At 42.8% G+C, this 14498-nt stretch overlaps 1 protein-coding gene across 14 annotated transcripts in view; it reads left to right on the forward strand.

The window, feature by feature from the left end:
• Positions 1-14498, forward strand: part of ATP2B3 (ATPase plasma membrane Ca2+ transporting 3) — a 495057-nt gene that overhangs the window by 399782 nt on the left and 80777 nt on the right. For all 14 annotated transcript variants that reach the window (XM_068248338.1, XM_068248335.1, XM_068248345.1 and 11 more), the window contains 3 exons: positions 3202-3443; positions 10854-11088; positions 14098-14277. In XM_068248338.1, the coding sequence (XP_068104439.1) occupies positions 3202-3443; positions 10854-11088; positions 14098-14277 (657 nt within the window). The remainder of the gene's footprint in view (positions 1-3201; positions 3444-10853; positions 11089-14097; positions 14278-14498) is intronic.

Here is a 14498-nt window from a genome sequence, read left to right on the forward strand (position 1 = left end):
TCCTACTCCGACTGAATGCTGTAAGTGTAAACACACAGTACAAACATGCTGCCACTGTTATCTCTGCACCTTATGCAAGTGCTTCAGCTTGCTTCATGAGAGAACCGGCTCTGTGTTTTTTAGCTAGGCCTATTTGACTCTCAAGTAACCAGAAACTACACATAGGCCTAGTGCACACCGGAGCGTTTCCACTGCGGTTTGCGATCCGCTTGCGGGTGCGGATCTGCTAGGGTAATGTATTTCAATGGGCTGGTGCACACCAGAGCGGGAGACGTTTTGCAGAAACGCATACTCCCGGGCTGCTGCAGATTTTGGATTGCGGATGCGTTTCTGCCTCAATGTTAAGTATAGGAAAACCGCAAACCGCTCTGAAAAACGGCACTTCAGAGCGGTTTGCCAGGCGTTTTTTGTTACAGTAGCTGTTCAGTAACAGCTTTACTGTAACAATACATGAAATCTACTACACCAAAACCGCTACACAAAACCGCAAAACGCTAGCTGAAACGCTACAGAAAAATAAGAAAAAGCGTTTCAAAATCTGCTAGCATTTTGCGGATCTGCTAGCGGTTTTTGGTGTGCACCAGCCCTTATCCAGCATCAGCCAATCCCTGTTGGTCCTGGATACTGGGAGTTTTGCTGTAATTTAACCACTTGAGGACCATGGTGTTAACCCCTCTAGTGACCCGGCCTTTTTTCATGAACTGGGCCACTGCAGCTTTAAGGCCTCACTGCACAACTCAGCACACAAGTGATCCCCCCTTTTTCTCCCCACCAACAGAGATTTCTGTTGGTGGGTCTGATCACTCCTCCAATGTTTTTTTTTTTTTGTAAATATTTGTGTGGGTTTTTTTTTTATTAATGTACTAAATAATTAATTTATTTTGTACTCCCCCCCCCCCTCTCCCTCCCATCGGCGTGATGCGGTCTTTAGGTAGTTAAAATATTTTACATAATCAAGGGACAGGTCTTGCAGTGAGGAACAAAAGTAAATCCATTAGTGAGAGGGTAAGCTGAGCCGTCAGGAATAGTGATGAGCACAAATTTTGCATTACTGTAATTTTGCACCGTAATTACCCATTACTATGCAAAATCATAATGCGACAATTCATCTAGTTTGTAACCGTAACCAGAAACCACAATTTCGCAATTACGCATAATTGTATGTGATTTTTGAAGCACCCTCATGTATTTTACTATATGTATCAGTGGGAACATTAGAGAAAACACCTACCTTGCTGTCTGTTTCATTTTTAACTGTTCAGCTTGCTTCTAATCAGCCCTGATAAAATCCCCGACTGAGCATCCAGTCTGGCTTTGCTATAATGACTCAGCTATAATGATTCCTGAGCAGAGCCAGCAGGGGGCAGGCTTGGACTTGAAAAGACACCAGAGAACACAGACTCGGCTATAAAAATTCCTGAGCAGAGCCAGACTGAATGCTCAGTCGAGGATTTTATCATGGCTGGTAAGAAGTAAGCTGAACAGTTAAAAATGAAACAGACAACAAGGTAGGTGTTTTCTCTAATGTCCCCACTGATATATATGGTAAAATACATGAGTGTGCTTCGTCTCTGGTTCACTTTAAGGGGAATAGTGAGAACAAGTAAAAAAAAAAATGTTTCAAAAAGACAATAATTAATTTTAAAAATTCAAAGAAAAATTGTAAGATTACAAGTTGCTGAGTTTAAAACCCATTTTTCTTTTGATTTTCTTAAAATCAGCTTTCTTAAAAACTACAAGGTCTTTTTGAAAAATATTTTTTTTTTTACTTTTTGCCACTATTGCCCTTAGCATACGTAGCAATTTTGAAGGTGATAGCATCCATGGGGCTTTGCTATTAACCGCTAAAGATTACACTATATTACGCAAAATTAATGTGTAATTATGCAAATTATTAATTGATTACGCAAAATCAATAGAATTTCCAAATAGTAATTACGTATGGCCCTAATTGTGGAATTTTGCGTAATTGTAATTTGCAGAGTGCAATGATCACTAGTCAGGGATAGTTTCTTTTCAGGAAAGGGTTAACAATAAAGGTGGTGATAGGATTAGGCATTAGGAAATAGGTTTTCCATCCAAAAGGAGTTATGTAGAGGAGGAAGATGGTTAGGGTTAGGCATTCAGAATGGAGAGGAGTTTAAGATTAGAGATCAGGAAGGGGTTAATGTTAAGGGGGAGGTTAGGGCTAGGCAACAGGAATGAAGGTTTTGTTATATAGCTATAGTTATAGTTAACTGAATGACGGAGGTAGAAACAATAAAATCACAAGATGAAATAGTCCACTGAGCTCAAAGTGCAACATGACCCTTGTAAGCGAGGTCCCTATTGCGTATCAGCAGAGCTAGGCTTCACCTACTCGGTATGAGCTCAGGATCTGATCAGGGCTGGTCCAGTTTTCAAACCAATGCGTTGCTGGTGCATTTAAATGTTACAGCTATGAATTAAAGGAATACTATCGATGCACATATTTTTTTCAATTGACACAGGAATTGTTTGGGAAGTGCTGCTAAGTACTGGTGTATACATTTTAGTAGCAACCTCTTTGTTTACTGTTCGCAAAATACATTCAATCTTTACTGACGCCAAAACTGACACTGAGCCATGAGGAGAGGGGAAATTCCCCTCACACTTGATCAGTTAACTCTATGTGTAGCTCTGTGTGTGACAGAGAGAGAGCTCCCAACAGCTGCAGATCCTGTGTCCTGTGTTTCTAACTGAAGTGTATGAAGAGAGCAGAGGAAATGTAATTAATTGTCACAGCTTTTCATACTGTTTTTGCTGTCAGAGTTTGATATGTTTGATATTTGCTTTCTGTAGTCTGATATGCAACTCTGGCTGTGCATTGAAGCAGACACCCCTTCTGCAATTGATTTGTCCCAATATAGCTAAATCCTACCCTCAATAAATTACAGTTTTTGCCTCTGATATTTAACATGAAAAGTAGGAAAATGTTTACACAGCTACTTAGACATTATTTGCACACTGTCATTTTAGAACCTTGGGTATCGATAGTATTCCTTTAAGATGCTTTTTCATTCATTGTTTGTTATTGGACAGTAAGAAGCACAGTATGGTGATGAAATGAACCATGTAGTCGCAACCCTGGCTGGATGTCCAAATTTTATTGTATGCAAAATTAAATAATTTCAAAATTCCATTGTTGTTTAGCATTCACATCCATCACCTTTGTCTTCACAGCCTCCAGAAAAAGAAGGAGCGCTTCCCCAGCAAGTAGGCAATAAAACTGAGTGCGCCCTGCTTGGCTTTGTTCTGGATTTGCAACGGGACTACCAGCTGGTGCGAGACCAGATTCCTGAGGAGACGCTCTACAAAGTATACACCTTCAACTCTGTGCGAAAGTCCATGAGCACCATCGTGTGCCTGCCCAATGGAGGATTCCGCCTGTACAGCAAAGGAGCTTCAGAGATCATGCTGAAAAAGTAAGTATGTGATGGGGGACGCCAGAATAAAATCTTCTGTAGCCTAACGGGGTTTGAAAATGTGACTAAGTTCTGCGATGATGACTGTGGTTTCTATCCTGGTAAAGGTGGCCACACACACGTTACAATTTCTTCTTTTTCTTTTTGATTCAACAAAACCAATCCAATTTTTCAGTTGAATGCGAGTTCTGAGGAAGTTGTTTGAGGTAACGCACATGTGTTTAAGAGAGACCCATTTTTGTAAAAAAAAAAGATCGTATATGACGAATAAGTTGATTGGTTTGAAATATATTTCACTCAATCAACTTTTGGTCTTTGTTATTTTTAACAATTTTTTTTTAATATGGATTTTTCAAATTTAACATCTCACTACATCTGTCAATATCTCATTGATGTTCCTCAGGGAATTGGAGATTGGGCATTTGTTTTCCGCATTCCTGTTTGCCTGTTGTGTATTTTATATGCATGATATGTGCAATACATCCTAAGGGTCCCTGTCATAAAGGCCTGCGATGTAAGTAATTGTATACTGTTTTTATGCTACATTTCTTGGAAATAAATTGGTTACTGTGTTGCTTATCTAGTGACCACTGATTTCTTTAGTTGTCTGGGTGATGGTCACCTAAATATATTGTGTGGTGACTGCAGACATCCAGCATTATACCAAGCGCTGAGGATTTTGGGCATACCTTTAGGTCAGGTCAAAACTACCAATGGAGCGTCAAGGGGAAAAAAACAGAAGACGTATTAGGCCTCATTCACAGTAGGACATTGCGTTGTAATGCGACTTTAAAGTCACAACGCAGCATTACAACGCAACGCAAAAAAAAGGGTGGTAATGCACATTAACGCTACGTTACAGTCGCATACAGTAGGTACAGGAAACCATACCGGCAATTAAAAGTATGCTTTCCAGTACATGGTAATGTGTAGGTTTAGAGGTTATGCACTGCAGCATTGCGTTACCATAACGCTACACATTACAATGCGACGCTAACGTCGCACTGTGAACGTCCCATAGGATTAGCAGTGCGGTAAGCTGCGTAATAAGAATTTATAACGCAGCTCCGCAACGTCCCACTGTGACTGAGGCCTCAATGTTACTACCATGCAATCAATTGCTCAATAGAAGACCCAAGAAGCTACCACATACGATCCTGATGAAATTTCAAGCATAAATGTTGACTCTCCTCCCCATATAAGGAGGGGGAACCCCGAGAGCCCAATATAGTGTAGTACGCACTGGAACCCATGGGTATAGAAAGAGAAGTATAATGTTATACTCACAAATCTGGGTTACCGTATCAAGCAACCACTATATAGGCAGGTGGGGAGTATTAGACCTGTCCCCACTCAGGATTAACGAGTCGCTCTCTGTAGATCAGAAAAAAGGGAACCAAGTCCCCTGCACAAGGGGTGGACACACTTATTGTACAGTTGTACGGAGGCGCCAAAAGAATAAAAGTAGGATAACATGTTTTAAAAGAGAACAATGGGTGGTTAGTGGTGGACTTACCTCCCCAAAATAGACACCGAAAAATGTTATACAATAATACAATAACATTTCTATAGCGCTTTTCTCCCATAGGACTCAAAGCGCTTAGGCTCTCTCAGATTCAGTAGTTAGTAGGATGAAGTATTCACACAACAAAAGTTATATTTCTGCAAATGCCAGACTGAACAGGTGGGTTTTCAGTCTGGATTTAAATACATCCAGGGATGGAGCTGTCCTGATCTGTTGAGGTAAGGAGTTCCAAAACATAGGGGCAGCATGACAGAAGGCTCTGGGACCAAAAGTTTCCAAGTGGACTCTGGGTATGACTAGATTATTAGAACCTGTGGATCTGAGAATGCGGGGATTGCTACGCAGCTGTAACATATCTTTCAAGTATCCAGGGCCTAGATTATTCAGGGATTTAAATGTCAGTAGGCCGATCTTGAATAGGACCCTCCATTCTATAGGTAGCCAGTGAAGGGAATGCAGGACTGGCATTATGTGGCAGTGACGGGGTTGGTTGGTTAGCAGTCTGGCAGCAGTATTCTGTATCAGCTGTAGGCGGTACAAGACCTTTTTTGGAAGGCCAGTGTAGAGAGCATTGCAGTAGTCCAGTCGGGATGTGATGAAGGCGTGGACTAAGGTTGGCAGATCTTCTGGGGGTATGAGGTGCTTGATTTTTGTAATGTTTTTTGTAATGTTGCTTAATTCAACAAAAAGGAATTATTTACATACTTTGGATATATTCAATGCGTTTCGTGGGCACATCCCACTTCATCAGGCAATAAAATTGGAGTACAATCGACATTCTCAGTACAAGCTTAGCGCCTCTGTCCTCTACCTGATAATGCAACCCACACTTATCAGAGAAGGGATGTGATTTAGGGACAGTTCCTGCAAGTTGTTTTCTGAAACTCATTACAATAACTATAATATATGTTCAATTTTGGACAAAGTGATCACTTGCAATTATGGGCTAAAGAGACACTGAAGCGAAAAAAAAATGATGATATTATGATTTGTATGTGTAGCACAGCTAAGAAATAAAACATTAAGATCAGATACATCAGTGTAATTGTTTCCAGTACAGGAAGAGTTGAGAAACTCCAGTTGTTATCTCTATGCAAACAAGCCATTAAGCTCTCCGACTAAGTTAGTCGTGGAGAGGGCTGTTATCTGACTTTTATTATCTCAACTGTTCCTGGACTATTTACTTTTCCTCTGCTAGAGGAGAGGTCATCACTTCACAGACTGCTCTGAAAGACTCATTTTGAATGCTGAGTGTTGTGTAATCTGCACATATTATAGAATGATGCAATGTTAGAAAAAACACTATATACCTGAAAATAAAAGTATGAGAATATTTTCTTTGCTGCTAATCTTCTAGTAATTATTCATAGTACACAACCAATTCACTATATCATATTTTTTTTTCGCTTCAGTGTCTCTTTAAGAAAGTAATGCTGTAATTTGTGGTCATTTTGTCAAAAACTAGGCTTCTTTCAGCCCAGTTCTTAAAAAAACGGATATTTTTAGCTTATTCTAACTATACCAGCTGACCAACAACAACAACATCAACAAATAACATTTGTAATGCGCTTTTCTTTACTCAAAGCGCATAAGCATGGCTCAGACCATCGTGGTATAGAGGAAGAATTTTATAAGTTCGGAAATGCCAGGCTAAACAGGTGGCTTTTCAGTCTGGATTTGAATAGCTCCAGGGGTGGTGCTGTTTTTACTGGGTGTGGCAGGGAGTTCCAAAGAGTAGGGGCAGCATGACAGAAGGCTCTGTCTCCAGATTCTTTGAGGTGCACTCTGGGACCATAAAGAATTAAAAAAAAATCAGTTCCTTACATTAACCATTGACAATCACGTCCATGCGGCTGCTGTTGCACGCTCCTGTGTTGCCCCCCGTTAGCCCGGAGAACAATCAATGGGAAACATAGTTCTCATTCATTGATCTAAGTCCCCGGTAAAAAGACTGACAGCTTCTTATCAGGAGCCGCTGTCTTTCTGAGCAAAAAAAAAGAAAAAACCGCCCCTCCTTATACTTCCTGTAAGCGAGAATAAAAAAAAAATGACTGGCCATCTTGTGGACAAATAGTAAAACTACATGTACATACATTTTTGTCACATAAAAAACAATAAATTACATTTAAAATTAACTGTTTAACCCCCCACACCCAAAAAATAACCAAATAAAATTTTTAACTAAAGAAAAAAAAAAAGTTACCTAAGGGTGTAAACTTATTTACTTGTAAATACTGATGGACGCAAAACTGAAAAAATGCACCTTTATTTCCAAATAAAATATTGACGCTATACATTGTGATAGTGACAGAATTTAAATGGTGTAATAACCGAGACAAACGGACAAACAAAATGTGTGGTAATGGCCGAAAACTGAGAAATAATGAATTCTTTCCATGTTTTCCTTTTAAAATGCATTTAGAAAAAATAATTCTTAGCAAAATGTACCACCCAAAAAAAAACCTAATTGGTGGCGGAAAAAATAAGATATAGATCAATTTATTGTGATAATTAGTGATAAAGTTATTAGCGAATAAATGGGAGGTGAAAATTGCTTGGATGCATAAGGTGAAAAAACACTGAGGGCTTAAATGGTTAATAGGGTGAAAATAACCTGAGACTGCTAGATGTACGTTAGGTTAAAAGATATGCAACAGCATAATAAACTATAAAGAAAAACATTTCTTTGTTACAGCTGATACATATCCTGCAATCGTTTGGCAGTTTGTCTGCTTTACCTGGTTTCATGGAAGCACACATAGGGTTAACATCCTGTGTTTACAAATTAGCTGCTCTGCAAAGGCAGCCGACACAGCTAAGAGATCAAATTACACTTGTGATTAGTCACAGATGAGGGAGAATTAGGCTAAACTTTCTAAATACATACAAGGTGTGTTTCTTGCTGTTTTCCTTCTGTGTTATTGTGCAGGTCTACTTTAATAATTCTTTGTAATTAAGGGCTGTAAGTGTGCAAATATAGTAGCAACCTGGCATGTAAGTGTTTCCATATGGAGCCAAAAACCAATGATTATAACTGTAAATAACTCTCCACTACCCCAGAGTGATGCATTATGGGTGTCCCATTTTGGAAAAGGGAAAATGACTACATAATATTACCTTCTGCTGCCTGTAAGAAAAATACTGGCGCTTGAAATAATAGGCAATTGGATTTATTTTGGTCATATTCAAAGCATCCCATTTCTGTGACTGGAGTTACATTTTAAACACCCAGATTTTTTTTTCTGTTATAACATTAGCATATATAGATCCCTGCGGCCTTCTGTTTTATAAGCCTGTAGGTCTTTCCAAGTGAAGATTGGGATATATTATACATTGCGGTATCTGGCAAGGAGAATTAAAGTTTCCTCAGCTTCACAGATTGGACGGTAGGGAATCAAAGTGCTGCCAGTGGATTAACGCATCATAGGCACATGCCATATGTTACTCGCATCCGCTCCGTGGAAAACAAACTTCAATTTTCTTCTAGTGCTTTGGCGTATGCCCGGATGGTTTTATTTTCGAGCCCTGCAAACCGCGGAGAAGGCTTAATTAAAGACAGTGGGGAGGCTGGACGTCTGCAATGTGCTACGCTGGGGCAAAGGAACTCCATATTGCCGGCAACGTTCTGTGCTAGTGGGGGAAAGCTTCTGAGATCGGAAGCAGATCAGGCAATAAAAGGCATTACTATAGCCTGGGATTAGGCGGTGATAGCTCACAGCAGATGATGAGCTCCACAACCAGTAGCCATTGATTATGCTGTGACATCAGAATTGTTTATGTTGCTCTTTCTTGCATACTGCAGACATTCAGGGTTCATTACTGTTTCAATAACAGAAATACGGGAGCTGCCATTATCACTTGTATTCATAGCTCCCAACTGTCCCTCTTTTGGAGGGACAGTCCCCCTTTGGGCGCCATGTCCCTCTGTCCCTCTTTTTTCCTTATTTGTCCCTCTTTCAGGACTGATGTAAAGATCTATGTAAATATATGTATTTTTCTAATGAAAAATGTGCTTAATAGACTAAATAGACTAAACTAATAGAGAATAAACGTTATTCTCGTCCTTTAAATGCATATATTTCTTATATTCAAATGTTTATATGAAGGAAAATGAACCAGGATAGAAAGGAAAAGTTGGGAGGTATGTGTATTCTGGTTGCACCTTAAGGCTGGTTTCACAGTGGGACGTTACAGGCGCACGTTAGAGCAGCCTGTAACGCACCCCACCGCACAGCAATGAAAAATCAATGGGCTGTTCACAGTGCCCACGTTGCGTTACTTAGTAACGCTGCGCCCTAAGACAACGTACTGCGTGCAGTACTTTATAAGCGGCAGAGCGTTAGACTGTTTGCACATGCTCAGTAACGTTGGGGAGGAGCGGAGAGCGGCCAGGCACATGGCTAATTAATATTCACTGCACTCAGTGACGTGCAGTGTTTACTTCCTGGAGTGGCCGCTCTGTGCGGCGATTGGCCGGGCGGGACCACGTGATGCCGCATGCAGGGACGGATCTAGGCGGGGGCAAGCGGGTATCTTGCCCCAGGCGCAGTTTGTTGAATCTTTTAAAAAGGCGGCAAAATGAATGGCAGTTTAGGCGCCAAAACCTGACCTTTAGGCGCCAAAATCTGACCTTGCCCCAGGCGCAACTTGGTCTTGATCCGTCTCTGGCCGCATGCGTCCAAGAGTACGCATCACGGCATCACGGACGCCAGAGTGAGCTGCACAACGCGGCTCACTCTGACGTCCACAGCAGAGAGCACCAGGCGTTGCGTTAGGGGCACGTTATGCGACCTTAATGTCCCCTAAAACGCAACGACTTGGTGTGAAACCAGCCTAAAGGCACAGCTTAAACTAGGGAACATTAAGGCTCCTTTCACAAATGGAGCGGTGCAATTGTCCTACAGCAGGAGACCCTGCCGCAGGATGATCACACCTCGCCATTTCCCCTTGCACATTACCCTGCAAGAGACTGCGCCAACAGGGTAATATGCATAGCTCCACCCCCGCTCAGTGACGTGCTCCCTGCTGGACAGGATGTATGTCACTAAAGTTTTGTCACCCTGCTTGACGCACCGCAACTGCGATAGCGCTTTCACACATACCACATCGCCATCGACTTGCATTGCTGCATAATCCTTGCTGTAGGCATGGATCATGCCGCAACGCACTGCAGAGTTTGCGGCTCTGTGTACAAGTACTAGCAAAATACTGGCTCTTCAGGTTAAGAATGGCTATCTACTTATGGTATGGGCTGAAATGTGCTGAGGTGTAACTATAGGAAGGAGATGTCCCCCATGGCTTGAGGGCCTGAACCTCTAACCCTTCTTGTTTCCAATAAGGGGATACCCTGCACAGAGGTTGTTTAGGCTATACTTGGTATGGGTGAGGTCTCAGTATGGGATCAAGGCGCGGAATGGGATGAATGTCGTGCTATGTTTAAGTGGGCAAATGGTAAACTTCATATCAAGCATTTGAAGACTTGGGGTTTGCAAACCCATTTGCCCAGTGGATCGACCATCCCTACGCTTCAGTTTTCAACTCAGCTGCTAGCTACCTTCAACTCCCCTTCCACTCCTCTAATGGTGCCCCTCTTTATACAACTTGTCTCTTTACTGCTACTAATAATCCAGTTCAAACTGATGACTATCGTGGTTGCAGCCCATTGAGATGTACGTGGATGATTTATGATGCTGTTCAGGCACCATACTACCAGGAACCCTGAATCGCCCACAGTTCCAGAGGTGATGAACCCACCACCATGCAAGGCAGACCTTAGTACGAGTACATCCCAGTATTGTCTGCAGTTGTTGTCACTGCTGTGCTGGGAATGTTGGCATGTTGTTTTTGTACTATGTTGGCATTAACTTGTTTACTTCTTCCATCAGGTGTTCAAACATGCTAACTGGCACCGGTGAGCTGCGCGCTTTCCGACCTCGCGATCGGGAGGAAATGGTGAAGAAGATTATTGAGCCCATGGCCTGTGATGGGCTGCGTACCATCTGCATCGGCTACCGAGACTTCCAAGGTGTACCAGAGCCAGACTGGGAGAAAGAGAACGAGATTGTGGGGGACCTGACTTGTATTGCTGTGGTGGGAATAGAAGACCCTGTCAGGCCGGAGGTGAGAATGTTTATCTCAGAAGTCAGGGCTCAGAAATCCATGGATATGTAACCTGTCACGGTGTCATTTTTACAAATGACTAAAGCCTGGTACACACTTTCAATTATTATTGGCCAATCACTGACCTGTTTTACTACCATCTCCATGTAGTTTGAGGGTTTACCTACACAATCTGCTCATAGTATTCTCTGTGTTGATCCTCATACTACATGGAGGTGGTAAAATTGGTCAGTGATTGGCCAATCGTAAATGAAAGTGTGTACCAGGGTTAACTGATTTTTAAATGCTTACTAAGCTGATCATATCACTCTTCTCAGAGCTACTTCAGTCAGTCAGCGGTTTTCTGTCCCAGGAGAGTCTTCTGCCAGACTTGCTTTGGAAAAAACAATCCTTATCAGTGGTTTTCATGCAGTAACTAACTACCGGAGAAATCTGTATGCAGAAAATATAAACGTTAAGAAGTATCTTCAGTTTAAAGTGTACCAGAGATTAAAAAAATAATAAAAGATTTATTCATACCTGGGGCTTCCTCCAGCCCCATGGGCACAGATCGCTCCCACGCTGCCGTTCTCCGCTGCTTGCATCTCCGGTACCGGGTCCCATAACTTCCTTCAGTCCCGGCCAGTCTGCACAAGAGAAGTGCACCCTCTATGTATCTCTCTGGCGGCCGTAACAATACAAACAAACAAACACAGAACATTTATATTGCGCTTTTCTCCTGGCGGACTCAAAGAGTCAAAGAGCCAGAGCTGCAGCCACTAGGCAGTAGCAGTGTTAGGGAGTCTTGCCCAAGGTCTCCTACTGAATAGGTGCTGGCTTACTGAATGTGGCAGAGCCGAGGTTCGAACCCAGGTCTCCTGTGTCAGAGGCAGAGCCCTTAACCATTACACTATCCAGCCAATAGGCCCTGCAACCCCGCCAGCTAAGGGGCCTGGTCGTGTGGCAATGTGGAAAGCAGCGTCATACATTACTTTGTTCCAGTGGCATCAGCATGTCCTCCCTCCTCTGTCTTCACTGTGGCTGCTCTACAGTCCTCCTCCTTGTGCACAAAAATTCTCATCCTTGTGCAGGCCACGTGATGGGAGTTGCAGCGAGGAAGACTGTACATTGGCTATCAGGGGAAAACCTCCATGTATAGGGTTCATTTGCAGAACAAGAATGCATGGGGCCCCCTAGGTCTATAGTCTCCCACTCAAGGGACCAGGCAGTCAATAACCAAACATCCACGTCACCCCCTCCCACTATGCAGAGTAGCACAGAGAGCATTATATTTACCTGCTTCCAGCGCCATGGATCTCCGTGCATCACAGCAGCAGCACTTTCTGCTGCTATTTGCCAAGCTCCCAATAACATGACTGGCATTGGTCATGTGATAGGGAGCCAGTGAATGGCACTAATGATGAGCAGAAATTACGCCTATGCATAATTACGCATCGTTATTTGCAATTATGCATCGTAATGCAAAAATTTGGGGGGAAAGTGTCATTAATTTTGTATGTAATTGTAAGCATTCATAATTACGCGTGCATTTAAGCGTAATTTCGTGCTGACTTTGGCAGTAAATAGCACAGCCCCCATATATGCTATTGCTACCGAAATTGCTACATATGTCAAAGAGAATAGTGGGTACAAGTTAAAAAAGGACCTTGTAGTCTAGTTCAAAAAACCCTGGTAGTTTTTGAGATAATCGATGTCTAAAAATGCAAAGAAAAATGTTTTTTTCCTGAGTTTAAAAAACATTTTTCTTTGCATTTTTAAAACTGATTTTCTCAAAAACTACAAAGTCTTTTTGAAAAATGTTTTGTTGACTTGTACCCATTACTCTGCTTAACATAAGTAGCAATTTTAGTAGCAATAGGATGTATGGAGGCTTTGGTATTCACCGCCAAAGTCAGCACAAAATCACGTGTCATTACGAATGATTATACAAAATCAATTGAATTAACATTTTGTAATTACACATTGGCGTAATTGTGAAAGTGTATGCGTAATTTTGCATAATCGTAATCAGCTGATTACGATCATCTCTTAATGGCAGCAGAGAGAGTGTGCTGTGATGCATGGAGGAGACCTGCAGCGCTGGAACAGGTAGCGAGTGTAATATTACCTGCTTCCAGTGCTGTGGGTCTCCTCCGTGCATCACAGCACACTCTATCTGCTGCCATTCACCAGCTTCCTGTCACATGACCGATGCAAGTCATGTGATCGAGGGCTCGGCGAAGGACAGCAGAGAGAGTGGTGATGTGATGCACAGAGGAGACCCGCAGCGCTGGAACAGGTAGCGAGGGCAATATTACCTGCTTCCAGAGCTGTGGATGATCTCCGTGCATCACAGCACACTCTCTCTGCTGCCATTCACCAGCTCCTTGTCACATGACCGATGCGAGTCATGTGATCGAGGGCTCGGCGAAGGACAGCAGAGAGAGTGGTGATGTGATGCACAGAGGAGACTCGCAGCGTTGGAACAGGTAGCGAAAGTAATATTACCTGCTTCCAGAGCTGTGGATGATCTCCGTGCATCACAGCACACTCTATCTGCTGCCATTCACCAGCTCCCTGTCACATGACCGATGTGAGTCATGTGATCGAGGGCTCGGTGAAGAGCAGCAGAGAGAGCGCTGATGTAATGCACGGAGCAGACCCGCAGCGCTGGAACAGGTAGTGAGGACAATATTACCTACTTCCAGTGCTGTGGGTCTCATCCGTGCATCACAGCACAATCTCTCTGCTGGCATTCACCAGCTCCCTGTCACATGACCAAAGCGAGTCATGTGATCGAATGCTCGGTGAAGGGTAACGCCCCCTGCATACTCTGCATCTGGGTGAGAGGAGGAGTAGGAGCTCCCGAGCCCCCTGCAATCACGGAGGCTATTGTTACTCTTGTGGCGGCTATGCACTCTGGCGGCACTGCTGTTTTCATGATGCTTTGTTATCTTACACTTACAGGCTCTATTTAAATAGTCTCGTTTTTCTATAATAATTCTAAGAAGTTTTTATTTGGCCGCACAGGTGCCAGAGGCTATCCGGAAGTGTCAGCGGGCAGGGATAACGGTCCGCATGGTGACAGGTGACAACATAAACACAGCGCGAGCCATCGCAGCCAAATGTGGCATCATCCAGCCTGGGGAGGACTTCCTGTGCATAGAGGGAAAAGAATTCAACCGGCGAATCAGGAACGAGAAAGGAGAGGTTTGTCTTCTGCCATGTCACTCCTCTTGCTTTACTGCCACCTGTGCCCGTTTGTGTTGTATGACAGGTTTATATATTTTGGTATCATCTCTGTATCTAAACCATATTTCTCTAACCATCGCAGTGTACGGCAGGAAAAGGAGAGACTCCAGGCTCCTCCTCCAAGGGAAACACAATTGACAAGTAGTTTAAAAGGACCCCACCGCCTGCTACCCTCAGTA

This window comes from Hyperolius riggenbachi, chromosome 8 (genome assembly GCF_040937935.1).
Source record: "Hyperolius riggenbachi isolate aHypRig1 chromosome 8, aHypRig1.pri, whole genome shotgun sequence".
In the NCBI taxonomy this organism is placed as follows: domain Eukaryota; kingdom Metazoa; phylum Chordata; class Amphibia; order Anura; family Hyperoliidae; genus Hyperolius; species Hyperolius riggenbachi.